The following is a 22,643-nucleotide window of genomic DNA, read 5'->3' as shown; positions in this document are numbered from 1 at the left end:
GCAGTGTCCCCCAGAATTCATGTCCAGCTGAAAACTCAGTGTGACCTTAATGGGAAATCGCATCTTTGGAGGTGTGAACAGATTACAGGTCCCCAGATGAGGCCCCCTGGGTCAGGGTGGGCCCTAAATCCAATGACTGGTGTCCTTATAAGAAGTGGCAAGGACCTGGAAGTGCACAGAGGGGACGGCCACGTGGGGACAGAGGCCCACGGAAATTCACACACACATACGCAGTAACACACCAAGGGGGCCCCGGGCACGCGCTTAGAAGGCCGGGGCTCAGGCTGGTTGCTGGTATGTGGGGTCAGCTACACTATCTCCCCGTCCTGAACAAGCTGACCTCTTTCTCTGAGCCTTTTCAGCAGAAGAGAGGCCTCTCACGTCCTCTGTCCTCTCTCCGCAGCTGACCTTGGCCACCAGGGGCCAAAAATTTCTGATTAAACCAAGCCCAAGGCCTGGGGTTTGGCCCGAGTTTGCTGTGTGACCTTTCACAAGCCCCTGAAACTCTCTGAGATTCGGACTCCATCCCCGCCACTGACTTACAGAAAGAAAAAGGCTCTCACCGACAACTCAGAAATCAAATAAAAACAGTGGCCGTCACAACCACAGACATTCCAGAAGGCCAGATGGTACGAGGTGCCGGAGCAGATGCAGGACAGAATGTGACAGCGCTTCTAGAAGGCACAGTGGGTGACACCGGCTCCCCGCCTCCCCGCTCCCATGCCCTCCGACCTGACAGCTCTGTGCCCAGCACATCCCGAGGAAATTCTTAAGAATGTTAAGACGGAAGGTTCCAGGATGTTGACTGTTGTGGGTGGCAGGAATGGACGGAACCAGGTACTCTTCCGGAAAGGAATAAATAAAATGTGAGGAATGTGAACTTGGAAATCCAGGCAGCCGCGAGAAACCACGGGCCACACTAGCATACGGCACTGTGGACAGATATCAAAGACTGGGACAGGACAGGAGAAAAGCAGAGCTCAGGCAGGGGTCAGGTACCAAGAGCGAAGTCCGCCCCCTCCCCGGGGCCCCGGCAGCCCATGTGCCGGACGTGGGGTCTGCCCGGGCGGTGCCCAGCTCCAAGCACATGCCCCCCATGAGCCTGCTCGAGCCTTACCTCAACCCGAGGGGAAGGTGTGGTCTGTCTTGGACAGGAGCCTCACCAAGCCCAGAGACCAGACGTACTTGCCTGAGGTCACACAGCAGGCGAGAGGCAGAGCTAGGACTGGACCCCGCTCCCCCAGTTCTGCAAGCAGATGCCCGGCACCTCCTGAGGGATGAGGGAGGAAGAGGAAGTTGAAGGGGACAAGAGAAAACAGGTAACAGACATCCACAGAGGCCCTCTGCACGTCGGCCAAGAGGTGGAACAAACCGTCTCCCTTGACTGACGGATGGATGAACAGAAAGAGGTCCTTCAACACAGGGGAGTATGATTCAGCCACAAAAAGGAGTAAAGTGCTGACACGTGGTGCAGCAAGATGCACCTTAAAAACATGATGGGGAGTGGGAGAGGCCAGACACAAAGGACCAGGCACGACATGATTCCATTTATAGGAAATGTCCAGAACAGACAAATCCACAGAGACAGAAAGCCGATTAGTAGCTGCTCGGGAACAGAGGAGCCAGAAGGAAGAAAGAATAGGAAGTGGGGTTTTCACTCTGCGGGGATGGAAATGTTCTGGAAAGAGACAGAGGTGACACAACACTGTGAAAGGGCTAAATGCCACTGAACAGATCACTTTAAAATGATTAATTTCATGTTTAGTGAATTTCACCTCTATAAATTTTTTCCCCTTAACGGAGGTGCTGGGGATTGAACCCAGGATCTTATCCATGCCAAGCATGTGCTCCATCACTGAGCTATACCCACCCCTCACCTCTATAGATTATTAAATAGAAAGCTCATGACGGGACTGAACTGATGCAACCACTCTGGAAAACAGTCTGGCACTTCTGGATTATGTCGAAGATGCACAGGCCATGATTAGCAGTCCTGCCCCTCCTTCTGGACCCAAGAGGAAGTCAGGCCTGTGCCCTCTGGACCGAGATAGTTCACAACCCAGAGCTGGAGATACTCATGGCTTAGGACAGAGAAACCACGACGGCCTCCTGGAATATTATACAGCCACGAAGATAGAGTGTAGTTTATTGCAACAATGTGGATGGATCTCACACACATAGTGGGACGCAAGAACAACAAGACAGAGGAAAAAAAAACCCAACAGAGTATGTGTTCCATCAGGGCTGGAATGCCATAGCAAAATATCACAGACAGGGCAGATTATAAACGACAGACACTTATTTCTCACGGTCAGGAGGCTGGGGATCTGAGATCAGGGTACTGGCATGGTCGAGTGAGGACCTTCTCCTGCTTGCAGACTTCTCGCTGTGTCCTCACTTCATAGAAGGGGCAAGGGAGCTCTCTGGGGTCTCTTTGTTTGTTTTTCCCGGGGTCTCTTTAATAAGGGCACTAATCCTATTCATGGGGGCTCCACCCTCACGACCTCATCACCTCCCAAAGGCCCCACCTCCTAGCACATCACTTCGGGCATCAGGACTTCGAACATGTGACTTTTGAGGGGACACAGACATTCAGACCATAGCAGTATGATTCCATTTAACTTAAGTTCACCATCAGACAAAACTAAACGCAGCGTTTAGGGAGGCAGACAGCAGGCCACACGAGAAGGAGCCAAGCAAGCTGGGAGCACGCACAGTTTCCTGGGCAGGGGCTTCTGGAGAGCAGGCGAGGTTCTGCTTTTTCATCTGGGGACGATCACACTGAGGGTCATCTTAGTTATTTATTGAACTGCGTGTGTCCAGGCACTTTCCTTGAAGTGCGTAGCATTTCACAACAAAAAGGAATCAAAGCGGGAAAGTGGAAGCAGGAGGCTGCAGCAGGTGGAATCCGGGGAGCCTGGGAACAGGCAGCTGAAGGAAGTCCCGGGGCCTAGAGAGCCTTTCAAAGCTGCCAAGGGATTCCGGCTGCAGCGGGCTCAGAGCCGAGTAAAGCCAGAGTGACCTCCACCTGCCAGCCAAGGGGCCAGATGGGGCTGGGGGATCTGGCACAAGAATTTGTGCAAGGCTCAGAGGGATGGGCGGGGGGAGATGAGAAGGTTCCCCCACCACCACCTGCCATCCCATCCCCACCCGACAGGCCCTGGCACCCCAGGGCTGCAGCACCTTCCCAGCCCACAGGCCATCATGCCTCAGGGGCGCTGGGAGAAGGGGAGGGCTGCAGTGGAGGGGACAGGCTGGCCCAGGGCCACCGGAAGAATCCACGCGTCTGGGCGTGAGGGCAAGGAATCAGAGCTGAGAAAACCAGGAAGCAGATGGCGGGGCGGCTGAGAGAGGCCGGGCCAGAGAGAACCACTGGCTTCTTCCAGTCTGAGGGGAGGTTCACGCACGCCCCGGAGCCCAGGCCCGCTGCGGGGTGCGGCTGCCAGGCTGGGGGAGTCCAGACGCCCACCCCAGCTCGGCCGGGAGAGCTCTACTCCCATCTGACACACAAGGGGACTTTTGTGTAGGGATCTGTCGGAAGAAAGCGTGCACTCACGAGGAAACAATTAGATAAATCCCCCTCGAGGGACATTCTGCCAAAACACTGGCCCAGTCCCTGCACCAACGCCCGTGCTGCGACAGCCCCAGTAAGAAGAACAGGGCTAGAGGACTGGCCCGGAGTAAAAGAGGAGGAAGAAACAGCGAAACAGGGCAAAGGACGTGATTCAAACAATCAAAACCAAAAAACTGCTGTGCAGGGTGCTCCTGGGACAGCAGGGAATCCGAATGTCGACTGAGTGTTAGGTGAAATCATCCCGAGCCTTGCTGAGTGTGACCGTGGTCTGCGGCTACGGAGAAGAATATCCCTGCATCCCTAAGACCCCCACGCTGCAGCACTCTGGGGCGCGACGTCACGACGTCTGCAGGCAACTCGCAAATGGTTTGGCAGCGAGAGACAGACGGGCAGGCAGGTAGAGACTGAGAACGTAAACGCAGCAAACTGTAATCAGGGGAGCTCGGGAGACGGCCTCCAGGAGTCTGCTGCACTGTCCGACACTGCGATTCTTCCGAAAATGAACTTTTTCAAACTGAACCTTCGGCGCGAGAAAAGAACACGTCCGGCTGCTTTATGGATTGTTTCGCAAGTCTGGAAGCCCCCTCACGGGAATGGCTGGTCCGTCCACACCGCGGGCCGGCCACAGTCATCCAGATACCCATTCAGAGCTACCCAGGTGACAGGGGAAGATTCAGAGAAGAGACAACGGAGTGAGAAAAGCAAGACACAGAAAAGTGGGCCTAGTATGGTCCCATTTGGGTAAAATGACTGACTCATTCTTCTGTACATGTGTCTATAAAGCTTGGAGGGCAAACACTTACATGACTTATATTCTAAGTGCTCTATACGTGCCAACTCCCCCATCTTCCTAAGAGTCCTGTACAAGAGATACTTCTGTTAATTCCATTTTACAGAGGGGAATAAGGCACAGAGAGGTTAAGTCCCTTGCCCAAAGACACACAGCTGGGAAGTGGCAGAGCCAGAATTTGAATCCAGGCTGTCTGGCTCTTGGGTTCACCTGAGCTCCTGGATACCCAACCCCTGGCCCAGAAAGAACCCTGGGGGGTTGAGAATTCATGCCCGACCTTGACAGCGACATGTCTCGTCCGACACCGCCTCACCTGGCACTGCCTTGGAGCTCCTCACATTCCTCTCTGCCCCATGCCTCTCACCCAGGCGGAAGGCTCTTATGAGGGCACAGAGGCCGCTCTCGGCACACAAAGGGATGCTCCCAGGGACCCTAGCGGCCTGGCTGTCCAAGTGGGTCCCTCCCACACACACAGCTGCACGCTGTCCTAGGTGAAGAAGCTGTGCCCCAGGATGTGGGGCAAGGGCCAGCGGGCTGGCAGCCGTCCACCCAGGGGACTGTGGATGACAGGCATGCTGGCTCACATTGCAGAACATACGTGCTGCTTTGACGATTCCAGACCCACCCCTCCACATCTATGCCTGGGCAGATTCTGATAAGGCCAGAGTCTTTGCTCAGCCCTTCTCCCACACCCCCCAACCCAGGGCAGACAAAGCCTGTACTTGGCACACTTTGCCAGCCCTGACACCTCTCCCAGACTGTTGCCAGGAGGTGGTCAGGCAGGGGTGCAGACAGGGGATCCTGGGGACTTTCTGCCTGAAGGATGCTAGCTAGTGACTTGCTTTTATAACTACTTGGCCTCTTGGCCAAGCCCTGCTCCCCCAGCCCGTCTAGCCTCCACCCACTTCCCGTGCCCACTTGGGATAGTCCTCCCTGCCAGCACTCACTGCTAATTTGCTCTGTGGCCTTACTTAAATCCCTGCTCCAAGTTCCGGTGTTCCCAAAAGAAAAATAAAAGATGGAACTGAGTAAAACCCAAGTTCCAGATCTAACAATCTAAGTTTCTGAAAACTTCCCTGATTAAAAACAATTAGCTGATAAGCTACCACCCCTTCAAGAGGTCTTGGGTAGAGCCAAAGAAAATAATCTCTAATACTATAATAGCAAGAGGCAATGAGATTAAGTGAGGAAGCTATTCTGGGGCAAAGGGCCCATCAACCATTTTTGCTGCCTGTCACCCTTTCCTCCTTCTGCTAACAGTCTCCCCCCACACACACCTTTTCCTTTAGGGTACCACTCTTACCCCACCTCAGTCCCTCTGCTTTGGAAGAAAAAAAGATTTCCTTCTCCAGCTCCAAGGATGGGCATGGAATCCAAGCCTGACCAATCAGAGCAGTCCATTTCTCCAGCAACAGCGACTGGCTCAGGGATAAGCATGTGAGACAAGCTCAGCCAATCAGAGCTCATGAGCAATCACACCACAACTTTCCCCAGCCACTGGGAAAATTCTCTAAGTACCCTTGAAGGTCCCTCCCTAAGGTTCCCTTTGGAGCCCCTGGGGAAATTCAAAGCAGCCAGTTTCTCCCCCGTGTGTGGCATATGGCCATGTGTGTGCTGAGCCCCAGACAGAGCGGCTGGCGACTGATACAGAAGCATCCATACAAAGAAACGAATCTTTAACTCGGACTGCATTCAGGCTGGACCCTCAGGAGGAACAGCAGGACCACAAGAAACTCCCTCCCCATGCTCGCTCTTTATTGATCACAGATGAATGATTCCACACGGTTGAAATGATGTGCAATCCTGCACGTATGGTGTAAAATCACCAACAAATGGGACGGGTCTCCCAACTCCAGCCTCATACAGTTTCTGCTCACGAGGACAAGAAACATAAATGGAAAATCAACTATATTTCAATTTTTAATAATTTTAAATAAAAATATAAAACAAAAGCAAAAAGAAATAAAAACAAAGTAATAATGGTAAAATATGAAAAAAGAAACATAAATGATTCCACTTTAATGCTGAACTTGGGCTTAAATACAGCAGGAGAGAAATACCTTCTCACCCGAATCCAAGACGCCAGCAGGAAAATCCCTTCCCCCTCGGACAGGCAGCGCAAGGTGGCCCCAGACCAGCCTCCACGCCTCCCTTGGACGGGACAGGTGCTGTTTCTTTACCCACCACCCACAGACGGCCCTGATGACATCTTTGTAAACCTGTGTCCCTTCCTCCTGGCCACTCCACCTTCATGTTGGGACAGAGAAGGGGCCAATCAGAAGACACCAGCACTCAGCCAGGAGAAACACCCAGTCACTGGAATCAGAGACAAGTCTCTAGAATCCAGGAGGGGCTCGTTAAGACTCAGGCCCTGAATCCACGAATGCATCACAGAGACCAGGCTCCCGGGTGCTCCCCGGTGCCAGGCACACAGATAGCGGTGGAAGTGCCAGTTCTGGAAGCCAAGAAGTCTGGGCTCCAAAGACCATGCTTTTGAGGACCCCCAACTGGGATGTTCTCACTGCCCTGGCCCAAGGTCCTACCCCAGCCCAGGGCCCCCCAGCAATGGGCTACAGTCGTGAACAAGACAGACAAGGTCCCTGCTTCATGGACTCTCAAGCAACAATATAATTCCAGAGAATGGTGGAGGCTTAGCAGATACTAACATGGAGGGCTCATAACAGAGGTGGGTGGGGTTCGTGGCAGGGGGTGTTGGTGGTCAGCAGGCATCTTCTTCAAGAGACCACACTTGAGCTGAAACAAGAGGAACCAAGCAAAAGAGGCAGAAGGAAAAAGCATTCCTGGGAGAAGGATCAGTCTGTGCAAAGGCCCTGTGGTGTGGTGGAGGAGAAGAACCGCCTGTGAGGCCGCAGCAGGGAGAGAATGTTGGCAGTAGAGGCAGGTAAGGGGCTTACAGGCCACGGGGTAGATGGTTTCATACGACATGCCAGAAGGTTTTAATCAGGGTAGTGAAACGATCCGGTCTGCATTATGTTACAGAGCAACTCTGGCTTCAGCAGAGAGGACTGACAGCAGAGTGGCGCAGACAGGAGCAGACAGCCTGGTGAGGAAGCCCCTGCAGCGGGCAAGCGGCAGGGTGTGGCGTGGGGGCCGTACAGGGGGAGGGGAGCAGTCCCCATGTCCCTGCACAGGGCGACAACCTGCCACTTGTCACAAACCTGCCGTGAAACCACCCTCCTCTTCTAAACATCCATTCAATAAATAAATATTTGAGAACCTACGTTAAGGTGTCAGGCATCGTTCCAAGTGCTTGGGACACAGCGATGAACAAAAACCCTGGTCCCTGCCTTCATGGGCCAGACATTCTCACAGGGAGAAATGGACAAAAAACAATAAACAGGATGTGCACGTGTGTCAGTAGGTGGCAGGGCTACAGCAGGGTAAGCAGGGTTGGGAGCACTGGGGAACGGAGAGGGAACTTGCAATATTAAAAAGGGGAGATTCGTGAGCAAGGGCGATCTGAACAAAAGCCTGGGGGAGGTGGGAGAGCGAGACATGCACATATCACATCAGGGAAAGGCTCGTGGGCAGAGGCAAGAACTAAGGCGGAAGTGCCGGTAAGTCTGAGGAATGGCCAGACGGGCCACGTGCAAGGTCAAGGTGAAGGGGAGGGCAGAAAGGGGCCAAGGGCCTAAGGCACAGGCCTCGATGGCCAATGTGAGGGCTCACCTTGACTCGGAGGGGACGGGACGGGCCCCAGCAGGGCCTTCAGCAAAAGAGGGTGGTGCTCTGAGTGCAGTTTTAAAAGGATTCCTTGGGCTGCTGTGCTGAAAAAACCCAACAGGGAGCAGAGGTGGACATAGGGAGGCCTGCAAGAATCCAGTCAGAGCGGATGGTGCTTTGGACCAGGGTGGTGACCATGGCTTTGGAGAGGAATGTATGGATTCTGGATAGATCTTGAAGACGAAGCCATACAGCGTCCTGATGGCTCAGTGTGGGAAGTGAGAGGGAGTCGAGGCTGACTCCAAGGCTTTCGGCCTGGGCAGCTGGAGGACCGGGGAGCGACAGCCTGAGATGGGAGGATGGCGGGAGGGATGGGGTTTTCGGGGGGAGGGATGGGAAGGCGGGTGCTGGCCGGGGTGAGTGTGAGCCACCTCTGCCCGCCCAAGTCAAGGGATGGAGTTGGCCACTGGCTGCTCGAAGACAGAGTTCAGGGGGAAGATCTGGGCCTGGGATGTCAGTTTGGGAGGGGCCGGGACAGAGCCAGACTTTGACATGTGAGACTGGGTGAGCTCAGGGCATGAGCGCTGGGATGTGCCCATGGCAGGTGGTCAGGGAGATAAGGAGACACCAGCATCTGAGACCAAGGACAGCCCGCCAGCCCGCCGGCCAAGTAGGAGGGACCCCAGGAGAGCAGCCATTGAAGTGTCTCAAGAGTCTTTTAAGAAGCTTCCAGAAAAGGTGGAAGGAACTTTACCCAAAATGCCAGGAAGCGAACATGGGTCAGGCCACTCCTGTTCCTTCCCTCTGCCCAGCACGAAGCCAGCGGGAAGAGGAGGAAACTGCGGGGTGGAGGTGGGGGACAGAAGCCAGACAATGAGTCAGCCGAGGCCTGGGCCCTCAGGAGCCTGGACCTCTGGGTTTGGGGATGTTCTGAGCAGCCCGAGCAGCTTCAAATCAGGACCCAAATCGTCCCTAGACAAACTGTAACTCGCCAGCTCCCAGGCCCAGGGAAGCTCCAAAGCCATTTTTTGTTTCTCTTTGCATTTCAGCTCCAGCGGCCACTCCCGGGGCCAGTGGAGGCCAAGGTCGCATTTGAACCAGGGGGAGGGAGATAAGGTACATAAAAGAACTTCTTTTGTTCTGTCTTTTTCACTTTGGCTGAGCCCTAGAGTTGAATCCTTTGCACCACAGATGTGTTTATGCGGACTGAGACGCTAAATTTTTGAGGTGTTGAAGGGCTGGGGACGGACGCTCGGAACCGAATTCACTAGTTCTAAGATTATGAGCCAGAAGAGTCTGCATCAGCCTCGTGGCTGAAATCAGCCTTGAGGGAGGCTCACGACCCCAGGGGCCTCCCTGCTGCTGACCAAGAGCACAGGGATCAGCCTTCTGGGCACTGTGACCACCAGAGGACCCCCAGATGTCGATGGGACAGACATGCCTTTGCCAGGTCTCCAGAGGGACCCAATGTGCCCAAGGAAAACCTCAGTATGCAAGCCCTCAACACCAGCTCACTTCCAACTCGTCTGCTAGAAGTCGAAGGCCACAGCGGGATGATTCCAGGAAGCAGAACTGAACCAAATTCTAGCCGATCACGTGACTCACGGAGTGGAGACACCGCAAGTATTAATCATTCCAGAAAGGGATGGAGAACATTTCACTGCATGGGAAGAGCCAGGAGCACTGAACACAGCCCTGGTGCCGGGCCTCAGGAAGGTACCTGGCCTTCCAAGTGTACACTGCACATCCCAACACACGCAGACGCGTGTTAACACTGAAATACCGCGTTAATCTCTAACTATATACCCCCAGTACGAGTGGGCACACGTCCACACGTGTGCATGTGAACCCACCCACGTACACATGTGTACCATCACACGTGGGCCCATGTGTGCCCAGCTTCCTGAAAACCAACCCAGTGGAGCTTCCATCGGCACATGTATATATGTCCGTGCACCTGCACACATGTGCCAACACAGACCCTGCGTTCCATGCTGACACGTGCAGACACACAACACGTGCGTGCGTGCTTTAGCGCACGCACGTGTGTTCCCGCGCCAACAGGCGTGGTCACGTGTCACCAGTCATGTGTGTAGAACCAGCACACGTGTGCACACATCAACACACACAGAGACACACACACACACACTCATGAAGCCAGAAAAGCAAATCCATCAGGAGCAAAGAGGGAAACAAAAATAACTGACTCTCAGTGAAACTAAAAATAGCCCGTGTTTTTCAGCTGTGGCTGGAGTCAGCGGCAGCCGCCCTCCCACGCACCGGAGGACTCAGAAGTCCCGGGCAGGAAAGGAGAATAAAAACACAACAGAGTCGGGGCACACCTGCGACCCTGCTGCTCCCCCCACCCCAGGAAGGGACCCCCGCCATCTATGGCCACAGGCCAGTTCTATAGTCTTGCCCTCCACGGCCAGACGTGGCCAGATGCAGTCAGGCTGGGGCCCCAGGATGCCCTCCAAGACGCGACCCCGGGGCTTTCTGGAGCTCCCGATGGAGGGCCGGGCACAGAACTGGCTGAGCAGACTCTGCAGGACAGTCAGGGCCACCCTGAGGGTCGCTGCAACCACAAGCCAGGGAGAGGCCGTCTCTCCCCAGCTTCCCTTGGCATCTGTGATTCTTGAATGTGTCCAGACCAGGGCATGGAGGGGGTAGCTCGGTGCTGGGGCAGGCGCTCAGCACGCACTGGGTGCTGGGTTCCATCCCCAGTACCTCCATTATAAAAGTAAACAAGTAAATAAATAAATAAGACCTAATTACCGCTCCCCTAAAAAAAAAAAACCAAACCTAGAACATGCCCAGGCCTATGAGACCGCCCTGGGGGCACCCTGTACCCCCAGTTTGGCGGGGGAGTGACTATAAAGAGGGAGGCCTGGGAGGGACCCTACTGACCCAGGTGGAGGCTATGGAAGGGGCTGCTCAGAAAGAGGGGCAGCTGGCTCGCTGGGTTGCAGTCTTGACTCTGTGTGACCTGGGCCAAGTGACCCATTTCCCTCAATAAAAGAGTGACAACGGGAGCTATTTAGATACTAAACGAGGTGAGAAGCGAGTTAATACACGAAAAATACCTAGAATAGCCTCTGGTTAGTAAGAGTGGTCTCTCCCCAACCCCCACTTACTAGCCGGTGGGCAAAGGAGGTTTGCCAGAGGCAGGGCAGGGCCTTGGGTGGCTGGGTGGATACCGCTGAGGAAGGAGGGGGCAAAATAGAGTCTGAGGCTGGGGAAGGGGCTAGAGAAACAACATGACCTCAGAGTGCTTACCACCTGCTCATGCCGCCATCCTACCATGAACCCAGGTGCTGCTCTGACCCTCGGGGACACTGCAGGGACAGCGACAGCCCTTGGCCCTCCTCACGACGGAGAAAGAGAACACACAAATAAACACGGACCACAAAGGGGGCGACTTTTAGGGACATGAGGAGTGAGCTATGCAGGTATCAGAGAATGAGCTTTCCAGGCAGTGGGGAAAGCAAGCCAGGGTTTGGTGGGACCAAGGATTTCAAAGAAGTGAGTGTGGTAGGTTGAGCAGGGAGGCCAAGGGGGCTGCAGTGAGACGGGGAAGGAGGGCTGGATCGTGGTGGGGGTGGCAGAGCTCCAGGCCACCGAAATGACCTTGGTGCTCACTCAGAGTGAGACAGGAACCCCGAAGGGTTGTGAACAGAGGGGGCACGTGATCTGATGAGTGTTTGATCCCTCCGGTTGCTATGGAGACCAGAGGTGAGACGACTGCACTGGTCCAAACAGTGGATGGAGGAGGCTGTCGTGATGGAGATGTTGAGAAGGGGTCAGAATGCAGATCTTTGTTTCGAGGTAAAGCGGACAGGATTTGCTGGTGGACCAGACACAGGGGTATCGGGAGAAGCGTGCAGTCAAGGCTGGCCCAAGGCTTTCCCTCTACTCCTGGAGGGAACGAACGGAAGTGTCTTTTATTGAGATGGGGAACACAGACAGGGGAGATTTTGGCAGCTGGAGAAATTAGTAGATGAAGCTCGCAAGGCTGATTCCAGCCAGAAAACTTAAAGACAGCTGAGGGGAACTCAGCTTTCCCCCCAAGCTTGGACAAGGCCATGAAGCCCATTGTGGCACCCGGTGGCCCCACAGACGAGCCCTGTGGCCCAGCAGCAGTGAGGGGTCCCTCCCCGCGTCCACCAGCGGGGCCTTCCCTGGTGGACCAGAGACACACAGTAACTTGGAAATATCCCCCCAGTCTCCTGAGCCCTGCTTCCTGCTCCATTCATTCCACACATGCTAGGCTCAGTTCTAGGCCGTGGCTACGAGAGAACCCGTCCTCCTGGGGTTTGCCTCCAGGCCCTTTTCACACACACACCCCAGCAAGGTCACCTGGGCAAATTACTCTCTTAAGCTTCTGTTTCCCTCACTGTTGATGATGACAAGGAGCCATGTATCACAGAACTCCCTCCCCCAGGACTAAACGAGATGATTGACATTCACAAAGACCCCCAGCACACAGTCATCCCCGATTACACTCATTACTGCATTCAGTCTGAACACCTCTCATCCAAACCTACCCACCAAGGGAAAGGAGAAGAAATGAGTCTCATTCTCCCCCAAGGCCTCCCAGGGACCTCAGTTCATGGGGCCCCTTCACCGAGTGCCTCCCACATCCTACATCTAACTCACCTGGCCATTCTTTGGGGGGAAAGCTATGGGTTCGTTACTAAACACATAATACATGAATACATTCTCCTCATTAAAAAAAAAAAAGGGTAGGAACATTATAGATAGAGTGTGAAGTTTCCCTTCACCACACTCCCAGTCCCCTGAGAGTAACCATTTTTGTCAGTCTGGTGCACATCCTTCCACACCTTTTTCTGTGCTTTTCCATGCACTAATAGTAACCCAGTGAAAATACAGAATATTATTTGTGGAGTTCTGTTTTTTCAACACAAGTACCCCCAGAGCTTTTTTCAATTAGTAATGTGTTTTTTTCTACTTTTCTGTGCCAAAACATAAATATCTAGTTCCTTCTAACTTTGGCCTTAAAAGTCCAACAGGGCCATAGAAAGAAAGCTCCTGCTTTACTTTTTATGCCCCTATGGAAGTGGAGACCCAGATTTGGCAGTCAAGATTCCTGCCCACCACTGCCACAAGGTGTGTAAACCCCAGCAAGCTTTGTTGTGCGTTAGTTTCCTTACCTGTAGGAAGGAAAAATCCTGTCATATTTCATAAGGATGTGATACCACTCAAATGAGAGACCAGGTACATTGAAGGCATTTTCACACACAAGTAACTGCCTTTGTATTTTATCATCTTGCCAGAAAGCAAGCTAATCTGACCCCTGCCTGCCTCAGCGCTAAAGACACAAGCCCTGGTTCAGAGGTGCAGTAACTGGCCCAAGGCCCCCAGCTAGCAAACTGCACTGCCACCCTGGGTTTCAAACTGACCCAGGTTTCAAAACACGTCTCGTCCCTACCCCACCCCATTAGCAACCTGAGAAATGTAAATCACATGCATCAGGTGAATCCCCCAAAATGATAATGATCAATGGGTAATCACCAATAATGGCAGAGGCGTGGGGAAGTGGATACTTTCAGACTCTGTTGATGGGAACCAGAAAAGCTAGAGATCTTCGGAAGGGCCATTAGGCTGTGAGTTATCAAAATTCAAACTAGACAGACTTAGAGGTCTACAGGCTTCTCTTCTAGAAATGTGCCTGGTGGAAGGGTTCCTACATGTACACAAAGAGGTACATGTCAGGATGGTCCCTGTTCATTTGTCGGTGATAGAGAAAATTATCAGTCAATAGAGAAACAGGCAAATAATGAAGTGTACAGCCATTCGAAGGAATACTATGCAGCAATGAAAATGTGATAGATTTATATGTTCTGGCATGGAAAAATTTCCAAGCAATACCCGTGAACTGAAAAGCAATCTGCAGGCAATTTATATGTAGTTTAGTTCAATATAAGTAAAAAATATATATTAATGCATGTAAATTTCATCTCGATGAAAGTCTAGAAAGATACTCTCAGGTGATGGTGGTACCATCATCTGAGAGGAGAGGAGGGGAGAAAGGAAATAAAATGGGGGGAAATGTTTTTCCCTCCACTTGAATATTTTTTTTACAAAGAATTCATGCCTTTAGATACATGGACTTCTTGAAACAAAAAAAATTAAAAAAAAAAAAGAAATTGAAGCACAAGGCCTCCCATTCAAGTTGTACATGGACATGTATGTAGCCAATGAAAACACCAGCAGGCAGTGCCTCCCTCTCCCAGCGTCCCACCCGCTCGGTCCCCTGAACACCGGCATTCTTCTTCCAAGAGAAGGCACTTGGCCGGGACTCCGTCTGAGCTGTCCAAGAAGTAGCTGTCACCGGCTGGGCTCGCCTTTGGTGCCTTCAAGCCACTCGCCCCCAAACCAGTCTCCTTTGGGAAATTCACACAGGAGGCTGGGCGGCTCTCACCCAAATTTAAGACCAGAAATCTTAGCTCCGGGACAACTGAGACCAGCAGAGGCGCCTTCCTCTTTGGAAGCCCAGGGGAGGAATGGGAAATTACAGGGTGCATGCGTGTGTGCGTGAACACACACACACACACACACACACACACACACACGCACACACTCGCTCATGTGGAGACATCCTTAATCTGGCTGACAGCCATAAAAAGAAAACACCTGAGTTAAGTCCAAGAAGGACTGGGCTGACAAGATTCTTCATCGGCTATAAATCTCACCCACTCCCACACCCCCAAAGCAAGAGGTTCTTTGCACTTAATCTCGACAGGCTCCCCATGCTCACGCTACCTGAGTGACGGTCTCTCCAGGGTGCACACAGTGCAGAAACCACAAATTTGGCGGGCGTTTACAGCCGGCTTGCACTGAGATAAACCTCGTACTGCTACTTTGGAAAGCAAAACAGATACACCCCCAGGAAAGATGCAGTTCTGCCACCCTCGCTCTGAGGTTTCCCCACACAACTTTTTCCCACCATCTCGAGGCAAAAAACAAACAAAAAACAAAAAACCGACAAAGAGAAACTCAGTGCTCAGTATCACCATTGGCCAGGATCTCCTTGCAATCAGATCACATGATTTAATTTGACAAGAATTTGAAAACCAAAAAAAAAAAAAAAAAAAACCACAGTGTAGCCAAGATGACTTGGACAACTGCTTACCCAGAGACCTTGAGGAAAACTAAACTTGCCCCATCTTTAAAGCGGAGAAATGGCAGTTGAGTCTAAGCAGATGTAGCTTTCATTCATTCATTCATTCATCTCCCAAGCATCCTGTGCTGGGCACAGGGCACAGACATGGAATGTGGGCAAGTTCCCATTCTCAAGAGTTTCCCCTAAAGAAATGGGCAAACGGAAACAGAGAAATTAACTAGCAAGTGACGATTCCCACAGCTTTACCCCAGCTCTGCAGCCTGTCTGGATTTTGGGCCAAGGCAAGCCTCAGCTTCCCCTCCTGGCTCCGCAGGTACTGGCCCTGGTTCCAAGCTCTGAATGCTTTTAGCTCAAGCGTAATACTCTGTAATCTCCCCGTCCTTCTGTAACTCCAGGCTCATTCAGACAGGCCGCCCAGACACCCAGGGCAGAGTCTGACGGTCTGAAGGCCAGTTGATGGCCTTAATTTGCCACTCTGGTTAAAAGGGCAGTGGTGTATAAGGTTAGGTTCAGAGGAAAGCTCTCAGGCTGTGGGCTCCCAAAGGACCCTGCTTATGCAGCCTGGGGCTTATGCCTGCCTCTGTGTGAATCTGGGGAGAAAATCAGCTTATCATTTCCAATCTGCATCAGGAAGGCAGGGCCAGGGGAGGACAGAGCTGCCCATTCTGCCTCTGAGAAGGGGTTTGTATGGGCAGATTCTGGATAGCAGAGAATGCTCTCCTGACCACCTATCAGGGCCTGGGCACCCGTGTGAGACTCACAGAAGTACATGAATGAAGGGTTCCGGTCCTCATGGGCTCACAGGAAACAAGCAAAACGCAGCCCTAGTTTTACCAGACAGTGGCACAGGCTGCTACAGTAAAGAGGAAAGAGGCATGCGAGCTCGCTCCTGGGCTCCTCTCCAGGCAACACGGAAAAGCAGCCACTCTCCCAGGCTCCCCCTGGCCCCAGACCCCTTAAGGTGAGGTCAGGCTCCCAGGTGGTCTCTCACTCAGGCTTCCCCAACCCCAGCCTGGACCTCCAGCAAAGGCCCTGGGTGCCCTCCTTGGCCCCCAAACTCAGCATGCGTCCTCGGTAGTGGAGACCCTGGTGCTCAGGGTCCTGGGCCCAGAGGGCAGATCCCGGCTCCAGGTCGCCACCCCACAGGCTGCGGATGCGCGCCTGGCTCTCCTCAGCGCCCAGTGCCCTCCAGCCCCGGACAGGACAGCACACGCAGACCCCCGGCCGGGCCCCTCACCCACCTTGAGGACTTGCTGCTTGATGATCGAGGGCACCATCACGATCATGACGGCGCCCAGGACGGCGCATCAGCAGCCCCGCGAAGCCCAGCGCCACGGCCGCCCGGCGCGCTCGAACGTGGCTGCCCATGTCTGCGCGCCGTAGCACCCGCGCGGCGCTGGCAGGGCTCCTGTGCGCTTGTCGGGGGAAGGAGACGGGGACACAGGCGACAGAGGCAGCAACTCCGGGGACCGGAGCGGCTCGGCGGGCCCCTGACAGCAGCGCACGGAGGACCGACCAGGCAGGTGGCCAGCGATTTTATGCGCCATCGCTGGGGCGGACCGCCCCCGGGACGCCCGGGGCACGGGGATTCGGGCGCCAGCGGGCGGGGCGACGGGGCGGGGCCTAAGTTAGCAAGGGGCGTGTCCGGGGCGGGTCGCGGATCGGACGGTCCTAGTGGGGCGGGGCCACGGCCGCTGGCCCCGCGCCCGTGCGTCAGTTTCCGCGGGAGGGAGCAGTGGAGGGCGCGTGGACCGCGTGAGACGTGGGGCCTGGCTCGCCTCCCCCACAGCCCTTCTCCCCGTCCTCATGCCCACCTGCTCCCAGCTCACTCCTATCCCTGATTCTTCCACCTCTCCATTTTCTCCCCGCTCCTCCTCTGCCTCTCTCCTCCTGCCCCCTTCTTCAGCCCTCCTCCCCTCCCACTTCCTCTGTCGTGAGCATCATCATTGTTCATATTTAGTAGGAATTTCTCTCCTCTGGCAGAAACCCCAGAGCCCCTGTCCCCACCTCTGAGACCTCACCTCCCCCCACCCCCCGCCAGCCCCACACATACACGCGTGCGCGCGCGCGCCGGTCTACACCCTACGTGCACACACATTCTTTCCCAGCCTCTCTCTCCCTGGATCAAGTCTAACAGACTCCTGCCTCGGGGCCTTGTACACCCACGACGATTCTGTTCCCCCAGATATCTGCCCAGCTCCTTCCTTCACGGCTGCTGGCCACCTTATCAGAAAGGCCTCCCCGTCTACCCTGTGTGAAATAAAATTGCGCCAGCTCTCCCAGCTCACCCCTCACCCTTATCACCCAGCACCACCTGGCATGTTCCTCGTTCATTTGTTCTATCATTCTGACCACCATCACCTGGAACTTGAATGCTACATACAGGCAGAAGCTTTGTCTCTCCGGCCCCCTGTCCTGCCCCCAGTAGCCGCTTGAACACTGCCAGGCTGGGAATGCTCGCTCCCGATGAACATTCTAGAATGAACCAGCCAGGAGCCTTCTAGGTGCCTGGCCCTGTGCTAAGTGCCTTGCACACAGCAGCCCCATTTTACAGGTAAGGAAACAGACACAGAGGGGTCAGGTTAACATATCTAAGTTCCTGCTTCCGACTGAACAGGGAGACACAGTGGGTGAGTGAGCCAATGTAGGATGGATGATTGCAGATAAGTGCCCCAGGAAAATCAAACAGGTACGCTCCCCTGCAGTCCTCCACCGCCCCCGCCTGACCTGCTCCTAGGGCCAGCACCCCACACCCCACATGGTGCTCTGGACCTCTGATGTAGGCCAACCCCCTCATTCTCTAGATGGGGTCACACAGGGATGGTAGGGCAGTGTCCCCGACACCTGGGTACTGGCAGGCCAGTCCCTGAGGGCTGAGACCGAGGCCTTCCGAAACTCTTATTCAACCCCGGAGGGAAGCAGCCTTCTCACAGCCTGTCCTTAAGCAACACAGCCTGGCCTGAGACGGTGTTTATCAAGCCTCTACGGACTATCCAGAGAGCCTTGCCAGGTGTTGTCTTCCCCTCAGGAGACCCAGCCTTGTCCAGAGCACCAGCAGCAGGGACCCAGCCCTGACCTAGATCAGGGTGGCTAGGGCAAAGGTGGCCAGAGCAGGTGGCTGTGGTGTCAGATGGGAATAGGTTCCAGGAAGTCCATGCTCCAGGGTTTCTCGCCCTAGAGTCCCAGGGAAATTGGCTTGAACCTCTCTGGGCCTCAGTTTCTTCATCTGTCAAGTGGGGATGATAAGAGTTTCTCCTCAAGGACTGTTGGGAGGATTCAATGAGTTGGGAGGATGTGACAATACTTAGAATAGTGCCCAAAGGGGGAGCACAGCTAAGCTAGAGGTTGTTGCCCCTGCTGTCCCTAGGCCCTAACTCACCTGGCTTCTGCTCACTTTTCTGTCCTCATCCCCCAGCTCCACCCCCTTGTTCTCTCTACCCCAGCCTCCCGGGCCTTCATTCTGTTCCTTAAACAGCCCCAGCTTTTTCCAGCCACAGGGCTTTTGCACTTGCTGTTTCCAGCTTTTTCCAGCCACAGGGCCTTTGCACTTGCTGTTTCCTCTGCCTCAGACCCTTCCAGGGCTGACACTTTCTCCTCCTCCAGGTCCCAGCCCAAAACAAGCCCCTCAGACAGGCTTTCCCGGTTTAATCCGTCCAGCATGGAAGTCTCAACCCACCTGTCACCCCATTTTACCTGAAATTGTCTTATGCATTTATCTGTTTACTTTGTCTCCCCCACTCCCGAGAGAGAGAAGCTGGTCTGTTTTTGCTAATGGATGTGTCCCCAGCACCTGGAACAATGCTTAACACCTAGTACCTACTCAATGAAGGCTTAAGATAATTAATTCTTTTATTAATCAAGTAACTAATTAGTTAATTAACACACTTTCATTGGATTCCTTAGGGCCTTCAATGGCCACCAGCTATGAAGATAGTTTTACGTTCACTGACTTTTGTAGTTCTTGAGAATGAACCAATGAACTAAAATCTGGTGTTTGCACTCACCCTGACGCCACCCCCTTCCTCGATACCCAGCCTCCCTCGGCAAGGACTGATTCACCTTGACCAGCTCACCCAGCCTAACATTCAAGTCTTCAAGGTCCAAATGTACGTGATGCTTACCCAAGAGAGACCCCAAGGCCACAGCAGGAGTGTCTGTGTGTCACGCCACACTGTCACTTGACAAGAGAGAAAGACAAAGATGAAAGGGTGTCTGACACATGTGACCAGCCATGACCTCGCTGGGGGAGTCACATCCGATGGTTGGCGGGGTGACCTAAGAAGTGGGAGAAGAAACTTCGTCATATTTTAGAGAGAGGCTTTGCCAGCATGAAGCAAGACCAAGATGCAGGAGGAAAAGAAAGATTAACAACATAAAATATTCTCAGTGTGGATGTCAGAGAGATCCTGTAAGAACCAAGTCAGGTGACGTTCCTCCTCAGCTCAAAACCCTTCCGCATAATACAATTAAAAAAAAAAAAACCTGACTATACTTCAATTGAAAAAAAAAACCCTCCCACAATCAAAAGACAGTTAGCGGAGGGGGGAGGGTGTAGCTCAGTGATAGAGCACATGCCCAGCTGGCAGGAGGTCCTGGGTTCAGTCCCCAGTACCTCCATTAAAAATAAATAAACAGGTAAATAAATCTAATTACCTCCCCCCCAAAAAACAAACAAGAGACAATTAGGCAGAGTGTTGGCAAAGATGTGGAGAAATTGGGACCCTCATATGCTGCCGGTGGGAATCTAAAACGGCCTCTGGAAAACATTCTGGAAACGGCTCCTCAAAAGACTACATCCGGAATTAAAATAAGTCCCTGCAGTTCCCCTCCTAGATATAGACAAGAGAAATGAAAACTGTGTCCATACAAAAATTTCACAGTCGCCAAAAAGGTGGAACAACCCAAATATCCTCCAGCTGATAAACAGATAAATAAAATTTGCCATATCACACAGTGGAATATTACTCTGCATTTTTTTTTTAAAAAGGCACTGATACAGGCTGCAACATGGATGAACTTTAAAAACGTTACCCTGAGTGAAAGAAGCAGTCACAAAAGACCACGTGTGGTCTGATTCCACTGATGTGAAATGTCCAGAACAGGCAAACCCACAGAGACAGAAAACAGACTAGCGTTGGCCTGGGCTGGTCGGTGGGGATCAGGAGTGACCTCTCAGGGTTCTTTTCGGGGTGATGGAAGGCTCTAAAATGGCTTGTGGTGATGATTTACAGCTCTGTGAATACACTAAAACCCATCGAATTGTACACTCCTTTTAAAATTTTTTAGTTATTTTTGGGGGGGAGGTAATTAGGTTTATTTAGTTCTTTTAATGGAGGTGCTGGGGATTGAACCCAGGGGCTCACGCATGCTAAGCAGGCACTCTACTACTGAGCTACACTCTCCCCTCTGAGTTGTATACTTTAAATGAGTGAATTATATACTATATGAATTATGTGTCAATAAAGCTGTTACTAAAAGAAAGCAACAAAACTTTCCTATGGCTCCCACCTCACTCAGAGTAAAAGCCGAAGTCTTCATCACAGCCTGCAGGGTCACCCTCATGCCCCCGACCTCGTCTTTCCCTCTCCTCCAGCCCCCTCTGCTCCACCTCCTGGCTGTTCAAGGAAACTGCTACCTTGCCCCTGCCTCAGGGCCTTTGCACTTACTGCTCCCCCTACTGGACTGCTCTTCTCTCAAACCTCCCTGTGGCCTTCCTTCAAGTCCTTGCTCAAATGTCATCTTCTCAGCGCGGACTTCCTTCCTATCAATCCACACTCACACTACCCCGGTCCCCCTGCCCTAGAATGGCAAATCCGTTATACCTGTATTTCCTCGTTTCACTGGTTCTCACTCCCCCTCTAGAATAACAAAGTTCCCATGAGGGCAGGAATCCACCTATTTTGTCCATTGCTGTATCCCTAGCTCTGAGAACAATGCCGGGCACATGGTAGGTCCTTAATCAACAGGCACTGGAGAGCCCAATGGTTAAGAATCTGCCACTGCATAGTTGGGTGGCCTTGGGCAAGTTGCTTACCCTCTCTGTGCCCTGGCTACTTCCTCATCTATGCAGTCCAGATAATCTCAGTAGTGCCCACCCCTGGGGCACTCACGGGATTAAATGAGTTAATTCAGGTTACACACTTAGCAAGGCGCCAGTGTTCATTGCAATCATCGCTCATTCAGGCCACCACATGCTGTCCGCCACACCCCAGCCCAGGAAGAATTATTATTACCCCCCGGGGCAATGCAGGAGATGTTTTTCGTGGAAGCTGAATGGCTTAATTCAGAAGAAGCATAGCTGGTTAGAGGCAGAGGAGGGATGAAAACAAGTCACTTGGCTCCAGAGCCCAGACATGAATCACGACTCTCTTCGCTGAGGAAAACGAAAAAGCAGAGAGAGGAAAAAGAGGGAGCAGCTGGATAGAGGGAGGGCAGAGTGAGAGAAAGGACAGGGAAAAAAAGAAAGAAAAGAAAAAGCCAGGAGGAAGAGGAACCAATCGCATTTGGACGCACCTGCCACCTAGGTGACCACTGGGTGACGACAGTCCCAGAGCTCACTGGTTCGCTGGTTTTCTTCATTCAGTTGATGTTGACTGAGCACCTAGTGTGTGCCCGGCATGCTGCTAGGTTCTGGGGACCCAGAAGTAAACACAACAAAGCTCCCTGACCTTGAGGATCTTCCATTCCAGCAGACAAGCGAGACCAATAAATGGTAAACATAATCACTGGTAAATTTTATATGTCAAGGCTGTGCTGTCCAAGATTGTGGCCACTGGCCATGGATGGTGACTGGCCACTGGAAATGGTGCTTACCCCAAATGAGAGGTGCTGGGTCATACACTTCGCCAGGTTTCAAAGACTTACGGTGAATGACAGAACACAACATATCTTACTATTTTTATATTGATCACATGTTGAAATGACTACCTTGGGTTATGTTGGGCTAAAGAAAAGTATACTTTTAAAATCAATTTTGCCTGTTTCTTTTTACTTTTTAAAATGCCCTACTAAAAAAAAATTTTTAACTGCATAGGTGGCTCCCAGTGCATTTCTGTTGGACACCGCTGTGTTAGAGGAAGATACGTACTTGAGGGGAAAAAAATAAGAGAACAGAGTAAGTGCCCCCAGTGGGGAGAGGGCCTCTACGAGAAGATGACGTTTGAGCAAAGACCTAAAGGAAGTGCAGGAATAAGCCATGTAGATATCTGGGGAAGGACTTGGCAGGCCCAGGCAACAGCCAGTGCAAAGGTCCTGAGGCAGGAGTTTGCCTGGATACATTTTTGTTAAGATGCTAATTTCTCTTGTTGATGTAAATGATTTCTCAGGAGCTATTTTTCTTCAATAAGTGAAAATGGCCTTTGCATTTTTTTTAACAATCCTAGAAAACTTTTTTTAGAGTTCAGGCAACTAGATTTTATTTGACACAGAGTATGATGTGGCTGCAGGAATAG

General features: G+C 52.6%; 1 protein-coding gene across 1 annotated transcript in view; it reads right to left on the bottom strand.

Moving 5' to 3' along the window:
* Window positions 1-16,715, bottom strand: part of SCARB1 (scavenger receptor class B member 1) — a 67,140-nt gene extending 50,425 nt beyond the window's left edge. The window contains 2 exon segments of the mRNA XM_014554434.2: window positions 16,434-16,496; window positions 16,498-16,715. Coding sequence (XP_014409920.2) covers window positions 16,434-16,496; window positions 16,498-16,560 — 126 coding nt within the window. The 5' untranslated portion in view covers window positions 16,561-16,715.
* Window positions 16,716-22,643: the final 5,928 nt, after the last annotated feature.

Source organism: Camelus ferus, chromosome 32 (genome assembly GCF_009834535.1).
Source record: "Camelus ferus isolate YT-003-E chromosome 32, BCGSAC_Cfer_1.0, whole genome shotgun sequence".
NCBI classification, from domain to species: Eukaryota; Metazoa; Chordata; class Mammalia; order Artiodactyla; family Camelidae; genus Camelus; species Camelus ferus.
The sequence above is the reverse complement of the archived record's forward strand: the minus strand, read 5'-3'. Positions and strand labels throughout refer to the sequence as shown.